The 22790-nt window shown below is 40.6% G+C and overlaps 3 protein-coding genes across 3 annotated transcripts in view; 1 reads left to right on the forward strand and 2 right to left on the reverse strand.

Annotated features, from left to right (window-relative positions):
• LOC142964566 (GDNF family receptor alpha-2-like) overlaps positions 1 to 1278 on the reverse strand; it is a 42913-nt gene extending 41635 nt beyond the window's left edge. Inside the window, exon 1 of the mRNA XM_076104937.1 lies at positions 1227 to 1278. Coding sequence (XP_075961052.1) covers positions 1227 to 1278 — 52 coding nt within the window. The remainder of the gene's footprint in view (positions 1 to 1226) is intronic.
• Positions 1279 to 5581: 4303 nt separating this feature from the next.
• bco2l (beta-carotene 15, 15-dioxygenase 2, like) lies at positions 5582 to 14324 on the reverse strand. Its single transcript, XM_076104975.1, has 12 exons — positions 14291 to 14324; positions 12119 to 12296; positions 11338 to 11549; positions 10737 to 10852; positions 10496 to 10598; positions 10213 to 10368; positions 8671 to 8831; positions 8112 to 8282; positions 7315 to 7452; positions 6384 to 6566; positions 6109 to 6219; positions 5582 to 5786 (listed from the first exon to the last, which is right to left on the reverse strand). Exons 1-12 carry the CDS (start codon positions 14322 to 14324, stop codon positions 5670 to 5672), a joined length of 1680 nt encoding a protein of 559 aa, XP_075961090.1. The 3' UTR covers positions 5582 to 5669.
• Positions 14325 to 18980: 4656 nt separating this feature from the next.
• ela3l (elastase 3 like) lies at positions 18981 to 21987 on the forward strand. Its single transcript, XM_076104529.1, has 9 exons — positions 18981 to 19003; positions 19252 to 19451; positions 19689 to 19777; positions 19990 to 20087; positions 20279 to 20407; positions 20801 to 20937; positions 21197 to 21342; positions 21695 to 21847; positions 21970 to 21987. The coding sequence occupies exons 1-9, from the start codon at positions 18981 to 18983 to the stop codon at positions 21985 to 21987; spliced, it is 993 nt and encodes a 330-aa protein (XP_075960644.1).
• The last annotated feature ends 803 nt before the right edge of the window (positions 21988 to 22790 follow it).

A 22790-nucleotide genomic window follows, 5' to 3' on the forward strand; every position in this document is an offset into this window, starting at 1 on the left:
AGAGAGGTGTGGGGGGGGGACAAGAGACAACTGGGCTCAGAAATTGCAATTGAATGTGTGGGAGATTTTGTGTTGGCATATGTGTGTGCAAGTGCAAGCAGATATCAGAAACCTGCTTTCATTTGTGTTTCAGATGTGGGACATACAAACAGGTTTGATGGCCTATGACATGCCCAAACATGGCAAGGTATCTTTTAGCAAAACAGTTTACATTCTTCATGGTTCACATTAGTCTTTATGGGGTTTGGTTATGTCTCATTTAATTAATATTCAGTGATTTAGCTGTGCTTATCTGTCCATAATTTAGTGCATCTAAAGCCTCCAAAACAAGTTAGGCTGCAGCTTTCAGTTTCCCATTAAACGTAATTAAAGGAAGACTTGATCATTGAAGTGTATCTAATTATCTCACCTAAAAAAATGTGAACTGCACTTGATTCACATTTAGGTAGCCAGAAAATTACAGCTTGCGATGAGTAAACAGTGATCCACAGAGCAGAAACTCAGGTGCTGCCGTTTGACAGGATTCAAGATTCAGACGCGCCTTCAGACCAAAGTAGACACCGTTCTGGTGAAATGACAAGAGAGACCCCTTGTGGTGATGTTGAGCATTGAGCTCAGAGGGGAGGGGATACTGCATCAATATCAGAGAGCAACGGGTAAGAAGAGAAGAGTAACATGAAGTTAAAATATTTCATCTGTCAGATGATTTTATCTGAAGCATGTCGTATCGTTTGTGGACGACACTTATAATGGTAATTGTGCTGATGGTGAAGATATCATCAGCTGATGATGATTATGATGATGATGATGATGATGATGGAATTTCTCATAATGAATCAAACACAAGTGTGTAACTGAAATCACCTAGAGATGTTCCCTTTACTGACTAAATAATGTTACAATAATGAGGTTTGTATTCCTACTGTGGAAGCTCTGGTTGTTGAATGCATACAATATACAATATAGATCAACTTCGGTTAGCAGCAATGGGTAACAATTCAACATAATCTGGGTATAACATGAACGCTGTCGGTATTTTACCACAAATATTGAAGAAAAATCTGAATGAACCCTGTGCCCTCAAACAACTCATGCATGAGAAAAGTGGACCCATACCAGAAAATGCTCCTTGGCAATAATTACTGATGTCAAAATGTATCTCTATAACCCAAACAATTCACATTTGCAGACAATTGTTCATATTATTTCCATATTTCACTTCTCACCTAAGAGCAGGAGAAAGATGTAAGCGCACATCCACACAGTGACAGACTTCATATTGGACTCAGCGGGAAGAGAGATGAGTTGGGGTCCAATACGACTAATATTTCCACCTTATGAAAGGTTTAATTCCCCTCTTCGGATCCTTGGCCCAGGAGTATGCTAAGTGTACAAAAAATATATAAATATCCTCATTAAAGACGCACCTCCGAAAAAATCCTCGACTCCCAATAATAATCCACGATTTTGTTTTGGGTTTTCTAAATAATAGACTAACCCCGACGCAGAAGAATCCTCTGATGTTGAGAAAAAAAAAATCTGTGCCAATCAATCAATCAGTCAATCCATGAAAGCAGATTCTCAGGGTCCGTCTGCGCTGCGTTCATACCGACAAACTACTGAGACTTGATCTCTCCGCATTATAAGGGCTCAGACTGCCCGCTCCAATTGCCCCTTGGAGACAATTTGTCCCTAAAACATTCCTTAAACTGGCGTCAAATTATCTGTCAAGTATGCCAATATATCAAACGAGTTGGAAGAACTCATCTGAAAGTGCTACAAAACGCTGACTGGATTGTTTTCTTCCCACCACTGGCTCCTTCTAAAAAGATGTGCGCTCCTCTGGAGGGAGTGAACGCTTCTTTTGCAGTGGCTGCATGTGCCGAGGCTTCACGGCACTTTATACAGAGGAGTTTCAGTGAACCAGCAGAGGGCGCTGCCGGGGGTTGCTCTCATTGGAAAACGTCGAACTCGGTCACATCGAGGCCCAATAATAAATGTTACCCGAAAGAAAAAACACCACGATTTTCCTATAATCTCCCTGCAGGGAGCTGAGGAAAGATGCACCTGTGCTACTCAGCAGTGAAATTACACTGACCTCACTTGGCCCGTGTGGCATTTCCTGATCTCCTGGGATATTACCACAGGATTTTTGAAACATTTTGTGAAACAATTTCTGTGATTCATGTATAATATCCTTCGTACAAGATGTCTTTTACTTCCATAAGGGACTCTTTACAGTCTTGCAAAGAGAGTTGAAGCCACAACTGCAACACATCAACAAATAATTAGGAATAAACAATTAGTGTGTTGGCTTTTTTTCACTCATAGCAATAATATCTGGTCTTCTAACTCATAATAAAGATTTGTATTGAAGTATTTAGCAATGCCACTAATTACGTAATTTCTGGTTGACATTAGAGCTTCATACCCACAACTCATAGAAAGCTGCAAATGATTTTTAGGGCCAGGGTTCAAGGGTGGACTCAACAATGATGATGAAAATGTCATCATTCATTTCAGCAATACCCCAACATTTCTCGTGACATCTGTGTTTCCTCTGATTGAAAGAAAGATTAAAAAAACGGGCACAAAGCCTTGTATTATATTTTTGCTCAGAGGAAATAAGCCCACAACCCGCAGAATCTGACATTTTTCAAAGTGGCTTCGCATTAAACAAAATGACTTTGTTGTGCATCACTGCTTAAATAGTGCCCGGAATGTCATAAATCTTTACAAATCTTGAAAACAAAGTCTCTATTTAGAGGGACTGACAGTGACAAACTGCAAGGCCACTGGCTCATAATGACGTTTGACTGTCAGCCCAGGCTCCCATCCAAGAGGGAAAAGAGCTTGCCGCTATAATGGCAAAATCAGCCTCATTCTGCCTATATTGGCCGGGGCTTATTCTCGTCTCCCCCCAGATTTTGAAGTCTCTGTCATTATGAGGACACTGAAAAGCATCATTCTCCACCATGAATGTATCCTGCATCTGTCCTGTATTAGTGCTGCAGTGACTGATGCAGCCTGTTCTTCAATTCTTTGCAGAAATGAATATTTTAAAACAGAATGGCAAACTTGTGGCTTTATTTCCATAACCAAACCAATTTTCTTCTTTCATTTTAGCAGATAACAAAGAAGGCATTTTGTTATTCAAGTAATTTCTCACTGAAGAGCAATTGCATGAATTAAGTTTAGAGTTGCTTGAGCAGTAGGCTCAGAAGGAAGAAGACATTTCTAATAACACCAAAAGGCATGAAATCAGGAGAGAAACATTAGCGGCAAACACAGTGAATAAAACAGCTACATTTGCATTGTGGATTCTTATTCGGGCATCACATCATTTCCATTCATGATGGTGCAATATGGATAAATCCTTTACACATTTTTTTTCCTTGAGCCAAGCTGTCAAGTCCATGGAGGGACATTATTCTTGTTGACACTGCACGATTCACCCCCTCCTTGGGTATTTAATTGCTCCATTCTGACTTCATAAAGCATCTGCAGTTTTTTTTTCAGGGCTAACATTAGAGAGAGCCCAGAGAGAAGCACACACACATGCATATCTTTCATAAATAAGCATATCCATATGTGCATTTGCAGATATACACACACACACACACACACACACACACACACAGAGATGCACATAATGTGTATGTCAGATAACAGGATGGCTCAGGACCGTGAAGATAGGGAATGACAAATCTGGATATAGAGGACGTTGTTCTTACCATTGAATGTGCCTGCCTCTGAGAGGTGTGTCTAATATAGTGAATATAGATGATACCATTATGAATTCATGGGATATGAAATAATGATACAGATAGCAGTCAAAGTTAAGACTCTGTGCAATAACTTGTGCTTAGTGGGACACCAGGGGGGGGGGGGGTTGTGAGTGGGCTCATATAACTCTAACGGGTCAAACAAGAGATAGACAGTCTGAAGCTGTCACCTTAAAAACAGGACAGACAAACTTGCATACAAATGTTGCATATGCCAGTTTATTTGTGTTACAGTGTCTATACGTGCCTGCACAAGTGTTTTCAGAATGACTGTAGTTAGTGTGCTTGGCTGTTATTCAAACTCAACCCAGGTGACTCCACACATTAAACCATGACAATGTTGATTTTCTAGAACACAAGTAATGCACCATTGACCCTCGTGATGTAATAATGCTTTGAATTAAAAGGGTTTTTGGCAACATTGATAAGAGTTTGCTTCGCCTCACAGATTTGCAGAAACAAAATTTAGCTTGAGATTTATCTGAGGGCAAAGGTCGCTGTATCTCTCTCGTTGCAGAGACTAATAATGAACTGAGCAAATGAGAAAATGCGCACACACAAGCACACACACGCAATCACACAGAGGTTAAGCATGACTGATTAGATTAGGAATTACGGGCTAATTAATGTGTATCTTGGGAGACCTGTACAGCATGCTTATCAGGAGACAACCTGAGTTGAGCAAGGGACATGACAAAACATAAGCAGTGTTAATTCCCAGTGTTAAATTAACTACATTAAATCAAATAAACAGTACACTATAGCTCTATTCCCTCTTGTTTTATTCAGTTAAGTGTAAGAGAAGCTAGATGAAACCTCTGCCTTGGTGTACTGTACAGTCATGCATTATTGAAGGTTGGGACTTATTGTTGCCGACTGAAAGTCTATTCTGGAATATTAAAAAAGGCAAAGAATATATATGGGTTGTAATATTTTTGAAATGTCTCAGCTTTCACACAGCCATCAGTGCCTGTATCATGTTTAGAGCCCGAAGTCAGTTTAAATATTCTGTTCAAATCCATGCGAGAGGGAAAACAGCCGATGAAATAAGCATCAGCAAAGTCAATTGTGGAGACGGTGGAGTAACCAGTGCAGCTCTACATTCTGGGTAGGGTCTGCATGTTTCACTCAAACTCGCAGTTTAATACAAAGAAACAACAAACTCCCATTTGGTCACACGGTCCTACATGTCAATGTTTATGTCAACTTTGTTTTGGGCTGTTTGGAGCGGTTAAACAGCCCTACATTTTTGATGTGACCTCTGCTAGACTCTCTGGAGGCTATCGACCAGTTAGATCCATTTGTTTTCCAGGCATTTCAGACGTTGTCCATTTCTATCACATTACTTTGACAGAAATTGAATTTCCTCTGATGCATTTTTATGTATCCTAAGTGCTGTTCTGTCCTCACAGGGAGTATAGCGTTTCCAGTGGCGTGATGATGCAAAAACAATTTGGGTTTAAACTGATTTTATTTCAATGTGTGTATTTACTGTCATGTTATGTTTTTTCCTGAGGTTTTCCATGTAAAGCATCATTTCTTCCAAGTAAGGGCCGTCTGCATGGGAGTCTGGTCATCGTCTAAAGGCAGTTTCAAAATCTTACAAGAGCACATGAGAACACTTAGAGGACAAACTTTATCAGTGTGCTGAAGCCATGCTGGGCTTTCTGTCTCGTTAGTCTGCAAAAAGATTGCCATCTTTCTGATGGTTAGGTACAAACAAATAGCATGAGTCTGCAGTTTTTTTCCCCAGCTCTCATTTCTTTTACTGTTCAGGAATTTTACATGCAATGACATCAACAGAGATAGTGACATTCTGTGGATAAAGAGGCTGGTTGCTGGTTAAATTTCAGGAATTTGCCAGAGTTGCAAACAGTGGCGCATCTAGCCCATCTTGTTAAACACGCCGTGGGTCCCGTATGGGATATTGACAGGGACCTCTGCTCTTCCCAGCTCAGTGAAGGTCTTCGCATCTAGAACAAGTAGGAAAGTACTTTTCTCCTGGAAACAGAAAAATATTAGATGGGTTATGTAAAAAAAAAACACCCTTCTCACAATAACGATGGTGAAAGTACTAGAACGTTTGTCTTCTCCATGCATAGTAAAGAATACATGTATGATCAGGTCACACAACAATGTATACAGTCTACTTTGGAAGCTGTGGTTATGCATCTGTTTTCTTTATACATCTTAAAGTACTGTGTCAAACTGCACTGTTACAAACAAATAGCATGAGAAATGATTCAAGTTAACAATGCCTGCTGCTGCTCTTGTAGATTGTTTTTTTTTTGGTGTTTTTGAAGAATTACTTGTTTTAACTTACTTCTCTGGGTGTGATGATGACTGACAAAACCACTCCATCATCTTCCTCAGTAGCTTTGGGCGACGCAACAAAGACAGGCTCAGACGGATACAAGCCAGGATAACGCCACACCTAGGGAAGCTCACATTAACATCCCCTTCAGTCTAAGCTGTTTCATGTTATAAAACCTACTCTCAACCTCCTGCTCTCAGCGATAGAGAAGCAGCAGTAGAAGTAACTTTGATGATAACAGTTAACAATGAGGTCTCCCTAAGTACTCTCTGATTGATAGAGACCTTAAGCTCCTTGGTGTGGACATCCATTTTGAGCAGGGAGTCACTGAAGACGTGTCCAAAGCCACAGGAGTAGAAGTAGCGGTAGGGTCTGCCGTTGTACTGGTCATAGTTGATCTGAGGGAACTCAAGGCCACCGTACTGCAGCAGCTCGTCGTCGTGAAGTTCCTCGTGGGTCATGTAAACCTGGAGGGTCCCAGGAGAAAGTGAAGATTTTACTTTCAGTGCAACTTATACATTTCAGCCAAAGAAATGTGCCCACATAATGCACACCAACCGACCTGCTTTACTGTACATTGATGTGAGCAGGAATCAATACTGCATTATTCTCGAAAACACGTAAATGGATGCCTGCACAAGATCCTCTAACTTGAGTTGAGAATAAATCAATTTCTTTTATTTTTACTTTGGAACATATGTACCTCCTATTGCAATTACAAGCCCGTATTTATCTTCAATGACAAATGGTGGCCAGCAGCACTTTCACAGCGGTTTTTCAACTTGTTACATGTACATCACTGAGGACAGAGGACAGTGTCACTCAGGCAGCCATGACAACTAAAACATCACATTTGCTTTCAACGTTTCAGCTCTATTCTACCATGAGAAAATATTGGACTGTGTGTGTGTGCGCGTGTGTGTGTGTGTGTGGGCCACACACAAGCTGTTAAATGGCAATTGTTCAGCCGCATGATGTATTCCCATTTTGAAAACACGTTTATCTGCTGTAAGTCATGAAATTACTATCTTGCAGGAAGTACCTTCGGTGTCTCATCATGCCCAATAATTACACAGTCTGTGGGAGTGAATTGGCTGTATTCATCATGGTTATAGACTTCAATCTTTACTTGATTCCAGGGAAACCAAATTGAGTGTAATGCTCAGGTAAACGTATTGCATTGTTGACCGTACTGCACTCTGTTTAATCGTATACCTCTCTTGGTTTTGTCTTCTTTGCTGTGGCTTTATAGTTATCCAGAGTGACGAGGTTTTGATCCAAAGGAGTTTGTTCGTCCAAAGTCAGGGGTAGGACGTATCTCCTTGGGAGGTTTCTGCACATCGAGTTGTAAAACTGCCAAACGAAATCAGACAGACATGAAAAAACTGAGCGTGGCTCCTTTGACTGAAAGGTGCAACGGTAACCTCAGGGACAGTACGACCCGAAAACACAAAGTACTTACAAAAAATCCTTTGGAGGAAATCTATATTATTTTTGTTATTCTAGGTTTTGATACAAGTAAAAAAAACTTCACTACATTTGAAATTGCAGAGATTTTAATAGTTCATTGTACCAAAAACTTTGATCTATGAATGACTAGACAAAGTAAAAGAAAAAATAAGAGAGAGAGAGAGAGAGAGAGAGAGAGAGAGAGAGAGAGAGAGAGAGAGAGAGAGATGAAAAAAGATGGCCCCTACGCAAAGAACCAGAAAAACCTCCAAGTCATTTCTGAATCATGTTTTAAATATTTTTTTGGGGGGGATTTCTTTTTTTATTAAAGTAAGTAAACACTTGGTGGATGGATAACTTGATTGTAATGTTAAGAATACAACCAATATATTAGCTGAACAATCGTGTAAATATATGTTCTATAAAAAACTGTTGAAATCATTTATTAAAAGCCAGAACCTCAATTTGAGCTGCTCAGCGATGACAAACTGATAAAACCTGTTAGGCATTTTTAATAACGTGTGTGTTTGAATATGATTCAGAGTCAAACTGTATGAATTAACCTTGTCCATTTCCTCTCCCGAGCCTCTACGGAGGTTCTCCAGTGTAAAGTCTCCAATGACATCGCCATCGTCCCCACAGCACATGTCCATCACCAAGAACCCGTTGTCCTCAAAAGCATTGATCTGATGCAGCGTGAACATGGCTGCTGCACGGTACTTCACTTCACTCACCTGTTGGCCCAGTCAAAGCAAGCAATCGGGGAAGTATTAATACCGTGATAAAGGATTACAACGGCTTTTGAACAAACAAGAAGAGCTTCTGTGTTGGTTTTAACATGCGAGGACAAGCGTCCTCCCTGGCATTGCTGTTATTGTGGTGTACCTTCACACGATGAAAGTTTGATATGGAATGCTTACTGGGGGGTATGCTGTGTAATGAGATGAGGAAAGGCTCTATCAGAGTGTGACTTTATCAAAATAAACAGGGGAAAAGCTCCACCATGCGTGAAGAGATTAGCTGGCAGCTTTCCTCTTTTGTTCTGACTATTCAGCAAACGGATTTACGTTTCCTACCTGGCACTTTTCTGTGTGTCTGCTGCTGTGCAGTGAACTAACCCACCTTGCCAGTGTGCCTGTTGACCAAGTGGAAGATGGTGTCATACTGAGGTTCCCAGGTCATGACTTTACTAATGCCCTTTCCCTGGATTCTGTACAGCATGAACTTCAGCAGGTCCAGCTTGATTGGCTGCTCAATGAACACAATGTAGTTCTCTGACATGACTGGAGAGGGAGGGCATGCACAGGAGGAAATGCATGAATAAAAAAACAAACACGTGATTGACACATCTTATTCATCATGATTTCATCATGTATCATGATGTCCAACTTATCAGTCAAATACTGATTCTGTAGACTAGTTTCATGACAGAGTTCATCCTTTTTTTCATTACTCCACTTACATGTCGTTGATTTTTTTTACAAACACATAAAATGGGTCACGGTTAATTATTGCAAGGCCATGTGACCAGCATGATTACAGTGGTGTCTTGGGGGGAAATGGTAGGACATTCATGTCTGTCTGTAAACTCAAAATGCGTTTCCAATACTCCTCTGCTTTTGGCCGGTCAGTTTGCAAGGTAAAACTGTCTTGCCTCAGTACCAACCTTTGAGACAAAAATATTGTGCAAGCAGAAAAACACATGAAATTGGGGCTAAACATAACACCCCCCCCCCCCCCCCCCCCCATCTACTGTAACTCTACTGACAGAAGTAATTATGTGGTGCCTTGTATAAACGTACACTGTTCCCACACTCGTGAGATTTCTTGGTGCCAGACAGTCTGGCAAACCAATGGTGGTCTGCCAGAAATATATGGACTGAGATATTATCAGGGACTGGTGCAGTACTATAACCAAATGCAGCAACATTGTTGTAGATCGGGCAGAGCAACAAAGTAGTGCTTGCATTAGCTGATTTAATGCTTTACTATCAGTGGATTCTTCATCAACTGCTTGGCTATCAGCTGACCAGTAACATCCAATCATATTCATACAGGTGTACCACAGTAGGTGGCCATTATAACCTAACTTTTCTCTTCCTTCGTCCTAATAAACAAGTTCATTAAATTAGAAAATAATCCTTGTTCCTGGGTTTCCTTAAGAGCAGAGCCTATTCCACCAAATCCAATAGTATAACTGACTGAAATATAGACATACAACACTAAAAGCTGATCTACAACAAACACTATTACAAAATCGTGTGTATGTTGGTAACAGTGCTCTCAGAATTAAGCCCTGGAGAGAACAACATTAATGAGTTGATTTTTTTTTTTTGAGACACAGAGTGTAAGAGAGAGTGTGTACACACGCACACACTTACTCGTGTGAGTCAAAGGCAGACTTATAGACAGAGATAGCTAGTGAAAGCTGAATGGAAAGACAAAGGAGCTGTGATTGTCAGAAAGAAGCAGGGCTAGACTAGAATTCAAATGAGTAATTAATAAGAGCAAGGAAAAACTGTGACGCTCTCTTTCAGTGAAGTAGACTCACCCTGTCAGTGCAGGCAAAAAACTAAATCTCTCATAGAACTCATTAATGCAGGGTACATCCAGCATGCAGACAATTTACAGAAGGTGTTTGTTATACTGTGGTGTGAATCTCACCAAAGCTGTGATAATAGGAAGGTTTCCTGGGTTCAGAAGCACGGATGGAGCAGATCACCGTGGCTCCATTCAGGTCTGCAGAGTCCTCCACTCCTGCTGCTGCTGCTGCTGCTTTCTCCTCAGGCGGAGGCACACGAAGGATATTGTAGAAGAAACCTGAGGAAGCCCAAAAACAAATGATGTTCAGAATTTGTTAAGATGGATACCATAAGGATATCTACATAAACATATGTTTTCGTAGGCAGACAGGTGGGAAGAAAGGAATGAAGTGAACGAAGGTTACCACTTTTTCCGTAGGAGTTGCCCATGTTGTACGTGGCTCCCTCACGGTCATAGTGTGGGTGAGCTGTGGCTGAGTTGACAGCAATGTATTGACTCCAGTCCACCTTAAAAGGACAGCATCATCGTCTTTGTTTTCCTCATCATCATTATCAACATTCGCCCAGCTTTCTCGTCTTTGCTCTCCGACTCTTTTTCAGCATCCGCATTCAAAAGTGACTATTATATTAATTATACTGACTCACCTTCTCCTTCGTCTCCAGGCTCTGCGGATCTACTCGTCTCATGTAGTTGGTTTCTGTGCTGACATAATAGTCTCCCTTGTACTTGACAAAGTTCACACTGGCGTTATCTGTGGTCTCTGTTCACACATACAGATGTCAGTAACATATTAAACACCTCAGCAAAGCACATCTTTCTGACAGATAAAACCGGAAACTACTTTGTCCTTCAGTTTGCATCCTAAGTTTTTCAGAAGCGTTAGGTCATGTTTCAGATTGATCTTTCCCTCACAGACAACTACACACACCCACATTCGTACACACACACATTTGACTTGTGTTCCCTTTACCTTAAAATCACAATCTGATGCAACACTAACTCTCCTGTGCTGCAAAACCAATAAGTAACACAGCACATACAGAAAAAAAAAAAAGAATCTAATTATTTTTTCCTCTCTATTTGTTTGACCTCTACTTTGGCTCTAGTAATCTGGAACAGCTGTCTTTTCATGCAAAAATCCAACATCAAAAAATGGATAGAATACTTCAATAATGGTGCTACATTACGGTGCATTGAAGTGGATTACGCATGGGAATATGCAAAATATAAAGAAGACACACTTACTGAGAGGCTGAAAGCGCGAAAAGAAGCGTGCAAAGATGTTCTTGCAGGGATCAGGCATGGCTAATGTCCCAAACTCTGACACCACGATGCGGTTCTTCTCCGAGTTGCCGACGAATGAGTCACTTCGCAGGAATCGGCTACTGTAGGTGACATTGCCCTCACAGATGTAGAACCGGTGCATCATGGCCATGCCGTCAAACCAGTGGATGTATCTGAGATGATAAAGAAAAGTAACTATACCCAGGGTATTTGTGTAAGACAAAGTTAGAGAGAGTGAGCTCTGTAAGGCAATGGCTAATGAGAAATACCCAAAAAGTATTTGGGGAATCAAACTTTTGTTAAACATCAGCAAAAAAACAACTTAATTTCATCATCCACATGAGAACAAGAAGTTTGATTTGTCATAGGTGATGGAAAAATAACCCTGTGTGTGACTCAGTGTGACAGCTTTAAACTACATGCTTTAATGTCTCTGTGGCTTCTTCAGATAATTCTCTAACTATCTCCAAACTGTGTATCCTGAACAACCCCGTTACATTCAAAGATACACAGATACAGGCACAAATCATGGGCCGTCTGAAGACTGTAGACTGTAGAAGTTTAGCCTGCTGACTCATTGTTTCATATGTTGCAGGTATCAATACCATTATTGGCATTTTATAAAGCACTGTAATGTGTTTGGGTTCTATTTCCTTTTGTTTGTATACTGTCATGCTAATAAAGCTCTCTTGGTTTAACAAATTTGTTTAAGTTGTTAAATTCTATAGTATTTCTCGAATACCTGTCTTTTCCAAATTCAAACTTCCCAGGACCATTTCTCAGGAAGCTCCCATTGATCCAGGTTGGAATAGTTCCCGTGATGGTGGTGGGGATGGGATCAGGGGTTTCCTCCACAGAACGCACCAGAGGCTCGATGTTCTCCAGCCCCTTGCCCTGCGGACATCGCTGCCTGCTGGACACTGAGGAGAGGAGAGGAGAGGAGAGAGTCGCTGTATGGCTGATTTCTGATTAAAGTGCACTGTAAAAATCTATGGAGATAGAGCAGACTGGAAATACAGTAGCATGCAGTACTTGAACAGCAGCTGAACTTTTGGCCCCACAACCCCTCACCTACCTCTCTATCTATCTATCTATCTATCTATCTATCTCACACGCACAAACATTCAGGTATATCACCAATTGCAATAATGGGTGTGGTGCTGTAAACCACTTGGGACTTTGAACGAGTGTGAAAGAGGAAGTGATGTCAGTGTGTGTGTGTGTGTGTGTGTGTGTATGCTACAGAAAAACACTTGTTAACCCTTGCAGGCTGCCATTGTCAGCGAGATCTACTAATATCAACACAATCGTATAACAAGAAGGTCTTTAGGAACTTTAACTTTATTTATTTATTTGACACAACTGTGTTATAACATTCAGAATGTAATACTTTCACAACGTCGTACCTTTGCTGCTGTATTTTAAGCTATAGACACTCAAAATAATAATTAAACAACTGATCAAAAAATGTTTAGTGAGAAAATCATTATCTCTTCTGTGGTAGGAGTCATTGTGTGCTGTAACAGCTCCTGCTTGAATGTTTTTATGACTCTCTGGAGTCTTGCACTGTGAATGACACCTGCACTATCTACTGTGTCATCTGTTATCCAATAACCAATTCTCGTTCTATCACCTCATATCGCCACACATAACGCAGATTGTAAAATACGTGTGAGAGTTACGTGATTAGCAAAAGCAAATCATTGCGGTTCAATACGGAGCCCCCTGTGTTGAGGTTACAATATCAGAGTTTTTTTTGACGGCGTGAATTGTTATTGCGACCAATCAGCAGAACCAGAATTCGTTTCATTCCCATGACACTACTGCTGCAGACAATAAAAACGAGAATGTGCAATAGAGAGATAACCGCTGTAGGCTTTAACAATCTCTCACAATGTAGAGTTTGCGAGTTTTGATTGTGATTACTGCAGCATTGCAAAGATGCCCGAATGTGGGCTGTCGTTTTATAGGGGGGTATTTCATGTAACTTTCCTACTGCTGCATTCAAAATAGAGTCTCTTGAAAACACAGCGACACTTACGAGGCCAGAACTGTTGCGGATAATAGATTCAGGTATTGCTTTTTTTGTCTCTGATTTTTGTATAATCACAATTGCAACAGTAGTTTGTTTAACAGCTATTACTTTAGCGAACTCTTTTCTTCATAGCGCCAACAGTATTTCTGTGTTCAAGAAAGTCACCTTGTTGCACACCTTTTTTTAAATTCTCTGCAGGGACCTGACAGCCAGTTGTCTTTTTTTAGTTAACAGCTGAGAATGACTAAAAGCTGTTAATTATACACTGTGCACCTTCTCTCACCAGCTCTGATTCAACAGGAGACCTTGGAGCAGAAACAATAGAACATGTCCATGTACTGTAAAACTGCAGCTCTGAAAAAACATTAGGACTGAACCACATTGAGCATGTCTTAGATTGCATGTGTGTTTCTGTGTGGATTTCTATCGAAGGGATTTTAAGATACTTTTGTTTTTGTCCTTGCTTTAAAAAGGGATGAAATGAATGTCTGCACTTTGTTTTTTTAGCTATAATTGAAATGTTGATTTAGTCAGTCGTGCACTTCCGCAATAATCAATGATAAAAAAAACAACCTCTTGTAGAAGCTGATTGGAGTTTTGAGATTCAAGTAGCACTAGTGAAGTCAACGAGATACTTAAATACTCAAAGGAATAATCACTTTTGGTCATTATATAATGATAAATAGCATGACAAGCAAAAGGTACGGCTCTTTTAAGAATTATTACCAGAACTGTCTGTGTTGTTATTTTCAAAAAATATCCCAAATACAACAAACCAAATATCTTTACTTCTACCTCACATTCATATTTAGAAATACATTATAAATTAAATCAATCTGCTAGAATCTGGCTACACTGCTGTAAGTGGTGTCTACTTACTGCCGTTTGTCTGGGGCTCTGTGGTCTTGGACATGGCTGGTTGTTCTGCAAATTTGATCAGACAAACAGAGGATTTATATGAGCCAGGAGGACAACCTTTGAACCTTTGGTTCCTTGCCAAGTTCAACAGTAAGGTGCAGCGATGACTATCATTAAACCATGTCTTAAAAGTGGTGCAGGTCTCTGTTTGCATAGTGTGACATAATACATTAGTTTCTTAAGGATAGCAAACAAAAAAAGTTGTTTAGTATATCTTTCCAATTTTTTGCTGGAAGAATTAATTGTTTGAATCATTATGCCCAACACAAAAGCCCAACGTAATGTTATTATTAGTATTAGTATTAGCTGTAGTAGTTGTAGTATTAGCAGTATAAATATTGTCACTAGTTATAGTGATTAGTTATTGCCATTGTATACTGTAAACAATGATGTAGTATGTGAAAATGACCTTTAGATTATATATAACACTTAGTCCACGTAGTCTGCGTGTTTGCTGCTTTTATCTAATCTCACTATACATTGTTTAGCTTCCTTCAGTTACAATAAATATTACAACATGTAGCAGCACACCATTTGTCCCCAAATTACATTCATCTATAAATCTGACCATGCTTGTCAATTGTTTGTTTACCATACCCACCATGTGTTCCAGAGGCTAAAGGGGGAGGCACCCAACCATTTCCTCTATCTATACACTGGATGATGTCATCCGTGATGTCATTAGGTCAGACCAAGTATGGGGGGGGAGTAGAGTATGTACACGTAGATTTGTAGGTTAGTTGTGATCTGTTTTACATTGTTGTGATTGTATAGCAAATTGTAAACCATATAAAATGGTTGGCTACCTAAAGGGGTGCTGTAAGGTATAGCTTTTGTCTGTTAACTATTGGAGGCAGTAATTGGTGTCACCTGCACTCATGGTAGGAACTAAATCCTGCTGATAGAAGGCTCTATATAAGGAGATGACTTTGACTGAGCAGAGAAGAAAGGAAGATCAGTGTGTAGCTGTGGGCAAGTGATTACGTTACTTTATGTTGAGTTTTATTCAGTTAAGCTAGGTTAAACATTTGTTTTGTTTGTATATATGTTTGGTTACACGTGTAGCAGGGCACTTTTGTAAATAAAACACCTTTTTGTTATCGGAACAAAGTCTCTCGTGTCTGCCTCCTACCACTTCAGAAGCCACTCCGGTCAGGCTTCACCACACAGCAGTATCCACAGTCCTGTGTAGTTTAAATGCGTTATACACATAAACAAGGTATTGAGGATTTTTTGTTCATTCCAATCCCGACAAGAACTGTTTTAAGTTCTATGACATTGCATGCTATCCTACCCTGCAAGCAGACCTCTCACATCTGAAATAGTTGTGGTGGTTCCAAAACCACAGAATAACTCTTCATATATGTGTGTATCACTGTGAGACATGTGTTAACGAAGAAGAACAATACTCAAATGGAGAACACTCAATTGTTGATACACACAGAATAAACACTTTTAAATACTAAAAATAACTGTAGACAAGACAGTTTATAAAGTAAATGATAATAAGATGTGGATCTTGATAATATATTATAAAAAATACTTTACGATACATAGAATTAAGGCTAAAAACAGGAGAGTGAATACAAAATTCAGGTAATTGGTAGTTTATTTATTTGTTACATAAAAGGGCAAAAAGGATATATTCCAGTGAAAATCGAACAAAAAATAAACAATTAGCACATGAGCATAAGAGACATCGATGCCAAATCAAATAAACATTCAAGCAGTAAGCGGTTCCTCACACGCTATAACACTATATGTGGTTAGATAGGCTGCACCCAGTCCCACTACTCCCCTGCTACTCTCTCCCACTCAACATGTAGGAAATGGAAACCTGGCAAGTATGCACAGGACCTGTAGGAAAACCAGTTGGGTCATGATGTGCTTTAATTAAATTAGTAGTTGCAAGCATGGGAGTCTATTCAAGATGATAAGCCAAAAATGTTGGTATGCACTGAAGTGAAACCACAGTAAACAAAGACATCTAAATGAAATAAACATATGTGCCAGCAATCGAAAGTGAAGCCAGGGACGACCGTCTGTTAGATAGCAGACAGCCGATGTTTGGATTTACTTCAGCCCTACAGCTCAAAACACACGCCTGTGGCAAATAAGACGGCCACTGGAAAATGCAGCTGTCTATTTTTCAAAGGAGAATAGCTTAACAATATTGACGTGAGGGGGCTCAGAATGGGCTAAACTATTAGACTATTGCCACAAATCAAAAGATCCTGCACACTGTGCGAAGGCATGCTACACACAGTGGTAGTATTGTTGGATACAAAGAGGAATGCAAGGGAAATTACCTAACAGCCGCAAGGCTGCCTGAAGCCAACCCCAGCGCCCTGCCATAATAATAATTATGCATTATTGCAAAATCTTTCTCTTTTACTCCACGTGGGAAATGGCAATGGCCAAGTACAATGTTTACTACCCTAAAATAATATAAAGCAATACCATAAACCTCATAGGTGTCATTCAGAGTTCAGCTGCTGTTCTGATAGAGAAAACAGGCTGAAGTGTACCTGTTACAAACCCCTGAGGGGCTTTCAGTTGACGAGGTGTTCTGCTTTGCTCAGCCATGAAACTAGTAAGCCTCATCTCAGAACATGACAGGCTGCATCTTACTGCATATGAACATATTTCAGTTGTAAGGAGACGATTTTGGAGATCAGAGGTTTTGAACTCTATTGGAAGGGTTGGTGATATTTCAGGTCAGTTTGATGTTTTTTTTCACAGCATTAAACTGGGATCATTTCAATTATCTGTTTTGTATCTTTTTTTTCTGAGTAATGCAGTTATATTGATATAGAACACACCTGAGTTTATTATCTTGTGTCATCTGTCCACTAACAAATTAATGAATACTGGGAGTTTAATCAGAAAATGAGAGAGGGAGGCATCTCTTCTGGACACCGGCCTGTAATACGTTGACTGCGTTTTACAGATTTGAGGAGTCATTTTAATTAGCTTGCAATTAATTGCATATCCTAGCTGTAGAGAAGTTCACACGCACGACATGCTTTCACACCCACAAGTACATTTAGACACACAAATATGCACAACCACCCCCACAAACAAGCCAAGTATGTCTAAGCTTGTTTTTGTTGCTGTGGTTGACTTTCAAGTGTTTTTTTCTGCCTATCAAGTATTTTCTTCAATCTGTAAACTAGCGCTGAACAAACTTTGAAACAAAACTTTGAAAACAACATTGCTGTTTTGTAGGTTCAGCTGTCATTTTCTAAGGTATTCTCATGGTGTATGAGTCTCTTACGATCATTGTCAACGTTTTTTTCTCCTTTTAGGATGCTAAAACACAGTTAGATTGAGAACTGATTCTCTCAATGACTGAAGTTGTTTCTTGCAACAAACAGACACAAAATGCAGTATTTAATTTTTTTCTCTTTTGTAAAAGAATTCAGCTTAGGTTGGTGTCGAAACAGATAAATTGTCCCATCTAGTGGTGAATTGGGAAACTAAATGATTCATGATCAAAGAGTCCAGTCTGCCGTCTGAGAAAAAGGTTTTTTCTTAATGAAATGCTGTGTATTACAGCACAACAGTAAAGGGGTCACAGACCAGTGATCAAGCTCCTGTAACTGCCTGAATAATGTTTGGCCAAAACAACTTGTCAAAGCTGATTTCAGGCTCTCTCATCAGAAACACCTCGAGAATCATTACATGACAATCATTTTGTGTTCTAACACTGACTATTGTTGAAGAAAATCATCATATAACTTATGATTGAACTGAATACATTTGGATTCACAAGTAAACATTTATATAACTTGTTATGTTGAACACACTGGGTTTCATAAAAACATTCTTAGGAAGAGATTAAAGCACCAGACAAATTGTAATCGATCACCCCTATTTGTATCCAAACATTTCCCGTAAACGAATCGTGTGTTCTGCCAAAAGGTTATCTTGACTAGTGAAGAAATCAGATGTGCTCTGTTTGTGGTTCAACCCACTTGTTTGATTGGTGGAAAGTGATGTAAGGGGGGTAAGTTTTGACTATAAAAGTAATCTGTGAAAAGTAATACGTCGGATTTGTCGGATATGCTGAACTTGTTGATGTTGGCGTGTATGCAGGCGTGTATTCCCGCTGGGTTGCAACTTCAATTCGCCGTCTCTTCTCGTCATTTTGCCGCAACACTATTCCTCACCATCTTTTCTACTTACTCCACCTGTTTACTGCACCATAACACCTAACCTTTATTTTGCCATGTCATATCACCCAAACAGCTTTTGACAGATTTACAAAGTCTGCATGCTGAGTCACTTCAGGTCTTTCGTACCTCAGGAATTGTGTCAGTGTCCTCCAAGTCTCATAACTTATTCAAGTCATCAGAACAACCTCAGGATATACTCCACATTTTACTTTACAGCAACAAATTTACTGCATAGAAAAATGCTACGGATGTTTGAATATATTGAGTGATGTGTTTGGTCATACATATGGTCATAAAATATGTCTCACATTCCCGGCACTGCAGAATTCACTGCAGAACTGTGTGCGCTGTAAGGTGTCAAAAGATTGTGGTGTAGCTGTCGATATTTTCTGCACCAGTGACACCATCTGCTCCTCATTGTCCTGGTTATTTATCATAGTAATGCAGAAAACAGGTCAATACCGGTAATCCAGATGTTGGCTTCCCATGCTGTTATGCAAGCGTTTAATTCCAGGTTTCAGAAAAGAGCCTTTGTCATTGAAAGGAGTAAAGTTGAGTTCAAAAACTGAATATGATGCAAAGGTTATCTGGTATGTATCGCCAACATCTACAGACATACACATAATATGCGTGTATACATGGTAACGCTTATGAATACACATACAGAGCGCACACTGTAGCTCTAAATCAAGGTCATGTGAAATGTTCCAGAAAACACACCTGTGTGTTCTGTCAGACACCTAGTTGCTCTGACCCTCACTGCCATTGGTCCGTCTTCATCCCCGTAGGCCATGACAAACCAATAGGAGTGTTTGTTGCCACATTCGGCCTGGGTGTTGCCTGTGGTGAAAAGTTTAAAAGAGAGTGTTGGTCCAGCTGTGCCTCAGCAGAAGCATCAATCAACATGATCCCCATTGTGCTGGCCTCTGTGCTCATTGCTAGCGGTAAGAACATCTGGTATTCCCTAATTCTGTCTGTAATTGTTTCTGTATGGTTGCAAGTTTGTGTGAGTGAGTGTGCGAGCCTATTACCACACAGGAAGCTAGCAAAGTTTATTGAAAAGAAAAATTATGAAGTTGTGCCTAATGTAAGAATCAAAAGTCATTTCAATGTTCTCTTACCTCCTGAACACTCTCTATCTCATCATATATCACACTCATGCCTATCTCCTCCTCGTCCAGCCCTTGGGTGTGGCACCCCACCCATCGAGCCCCTGACTTCCCGTGTGGTCAATGGAGTAGATGCCAAGCCCCACAGCTGGCCCTGGCAGGTATGCTAATATCTACACATCTGTCAATGTTTTTAGATTCACCAGCAAACTTTTTGGTTCGGTATCTGCTTATTAGATTCCAGACCCAGGAATGTTTGTATTTAAATGTTGCTTTTGAATCTAAGTCAGCAAACTATGCCCCCCCCCCCCCATCTATATATCCGCAACCTGCCTCTCACTGTATCCTTTATGTTGTCCTGTTTCGTGTCCAGATCTCTCTGCAGTATGAGAGGGACGGTGTGTGGAGGCACACATGTGGGGGATCTCTGATTGCTGCCAACTGGGTCATGACTGCTGCTCACTGCATCAAGTATGAACAGCAGAGGGACACAGAAATATAAAAACAAAAACGCCGACCAAAATGCTGACCACTACAAGTCACATACTCACAGATCTTCTGTTAAATGCTGTACTCATTCTGGTCTTATTAACCCAACTTAACCCTGATTGAAATGAGGATCAGACAAGTCATGAATTACAAATGTTGTTCTCTCCCCCCAGCAAAAAGCTCTCCTACAGGGTGTTCGTGGGCAAATACAACCTGGTGGAGGAAGAGACTGGCTCCAAGGCCATCCTGCCTGAGAAGATTATTGTCCATGAGAAATGGAACCAGATCTTTGTGGCCTTCGGGTAAGACAAGCACCACCGTACAGTGCAAAGCTCAGTCTGAGTACCTGAATGCACTGCCGCAACCTGCAGTAAATCATAATCTCGTCTATTATGTGTTGAGGTGACAAAGTGGGCTGAGGCTCAAATTCCATTCATTCACTTTGTTCCAGCGCATTCCTTTGACACAAGTTCTCCATCTTCATGCATCTCATATTTCTCCACAGGCAATAAAAAGTGTAAGAAAACACGAATAAGAGTGGCCCACTTCAACCATAGATAGTACTGCACTCAAGTATGCAGCTGGACTTTTTCCACAGTGGGAAATTAGAGAAATTAAATTAGCCATTGAGGTGATTCATTTGAATGTACAATACAGAAATGATAACTCCTTTCCTCTTTCTGTCTTTCTTGCAGAAATGACATTGCCCTGATCAAGCTGTCAGAGTCTGTGACTTTGAGCGACCAGGTGCAGCTGGCATGTATCCCTGCTGCTGGCACTGTGCTGTCCAACCTCTACCCCTGCTACATCACCGGATGGGGCAGGCTCTCCAGTAAGTCACTGTTTGTGGAAGGCTGGGCTGTGTTTAGTGAGCGTGATCTTGGTTACCCGTGGAAACCTCCAAAGTTGGGATGAAAATCACATGCCTGAGATTTTGGATGAAACTTTTCTGGGGGTAGGATTACTCTTAAATTGAAAATTTGGGTCGGGCTGTGAATTTTGCGCTGGGGGAAATGTTGTATAGCAGATTTGAAAGATGGCGAGTGAATGTGGATGATGGTACAGTAATAGACTCTGCTTGTGTGTTTTAGCCGGAGGCCCCATAGCTGATAAGCTGCAGCAGGCTTTGATGCCTGTAGCTGACCATGCTACCTGCTCTAAGCCTGACTGGTGGTATATTGCTGTCAGGACTACCATGGTGTGTGCCGGTGGCGATGGAATCGTGGCTGGATGCAATGTAAGTGTGTGTGTGTGTTTGCGTGTGCTTGTGTGCGCGTGTGTGTGTGTGTGCGTGCGTGCGTGCGTGTGTGTGTGTGTGTGTGTGTGTGTGAAGCAATTTTGAATTGGAATGCAATGAGTGCGTTCAAATAAAAATGTCCAAGGAATCATAGGGAAAGATTACACTCAAGTGTTGTCTAGCTGCCAAGGAATGTGACAAATGTTTCTTGTGTCCCCATTATACTCGGTGAAACAATGATTCTGATTGTGATTCTCATAGTTGTGCCTTGCCAGTCCCCCAGCAGCTACACCAAATGCATATAACATAAGCCCTCCTCTCTCTCTCTCTCTCTCTCTCTCTCTCTGTCCAGGGCGACTCTGGTGGCCCTCTGAACTGTAAGAACACAGAGGGATCCTGGGAAGTCCATGGCATTGCCAGCTTTGTCTTTGGCCTTGGCTGCAACTATGAAAAGAAACCCACTGTCTTCACCAGAGTCTCAGCTTTCAACGACTGGATCAACCAGGTAAGAGGGACACACAAATGGATTTTAATTATTTTGTGGAGAAGCACCTCCACTTGGCACACAGCAAAGGCATGTTTCCTTGTTCCAATTTGACTCTAATGAATGAATATTTGTGTTTTCAGGTTATGATGAACAACTAAAAAAGGAGGAAGTGGCAATAAAAGATACCCAACAATCTGTATTTTTCTTGGGTGTGTTTGGATACCCACCAGCTTTAGCAGACTCTCACATCTGATAAACCCCCATAGCGAATGAATCCTAAACGTTATTAAGCCACATTTACTGAAACTGTGTCATATGTGGCTGCCAAGAAAAGGAAACAATGTCAACAAATATCCAGCAGGTGTCCTCATACACTTATCATAGGAAATTGGTTCTGACAGCTTTTCAAATCGGGATACTGTGCAGAATAGCCAATGTTTCTGGCTGCAAATACAGCACCAATAAACGTGATACACTGTGAATAGCTTGCATAAAACAAGCAGGTGATTCAAACAAAATTGCCACAACATGTCAAATAGCACCAAGTTGCATATTGGATTATGAGAGTAAACGGTGTGCGCTGTTGTGAAATAGGCACTTCATATAAAATATGAATCTAATATCCCAGCTGGAACCTGACCTGGTTTGTCCCTGTGCCCTCTCAACGGGAGGGCTTCATGAAAGCCATTCTACCGGGGAATCTATCTTTCCTCATGATAATATCTCTCTGAAAAGAACTACGGTTAGAATGGAAAAGTTTCGATTTTTTTCTCTCGCTGTGATGAGATGAGGATGAGAGAATAGAGGGGAAATTAAAGGCCTCTCTCTGCTTTCTTTTTTTAATCTCAGGGTAATGGAGGTGTGTAAGCGTCCTCAGTGACATGTGAGGCAGTGATCAGACATGACACGTCCTGTGCAAGAGTAATAATTACTGTGTGTGTTTGTGTGTTTGTGTGTGTGT

This window comes from Anarhichas minor, unplaced genomic scaffold, assembly GCF_050575085.1.
Source record: "Anarhichas minor isolate MPS153535 unplaced genomic scaffold, ASM5057508v1 ptg000030l, whole genome shotgun sequence".
Taxonomy (NCBI): domain Eukaryota; kingdom Metazoa; phylum Chordata; class Actinopteri; order Perciformes; family Anarhichadidae; genus Anarhichas; species Anarhichas minor.

Coding starts and splice junctions, on each gene's coding strand:
- ela3l (XM_076104529.1), top strand. CDS start 18,981: ATGTTGGCTTCCCATGCTGTTAT. Junction 19,778..19,989: donor CCCACAGCTGGCCCTGGCAG/GTATGCTAATAT, acceptor TTTCGTGTCCAG/ATCTCTCTGCAGTATGAGAG. Junction 20,408..20,800: donor CAGATCTTTGTGGCCTTCGG/GTAAGACAAGCA, acceptor TCTTTCTTGCAG/AAATGACATTGCCCTGATCA.
- bco2l (XM_076104975.1), bottom strand. CDS start 14,324: ATGTCCAAGACCACAGAGCCCCAGACAAACGGCA. Junction 10,369..10,495: donor CAACTCCTACGGAAAAAGTG/GTAACCTTCGTT, acceptor GGGCTTCCTCAG/GTTTCTTCTACAATATCCTT. Junction 6,220..6,383: donor TCCACACCAAGGAGCTTAAG/GTCTCTATCAAT, acceptor GAGCTTCCCTAG/GTGTGGCGTTATCCTGGCTT.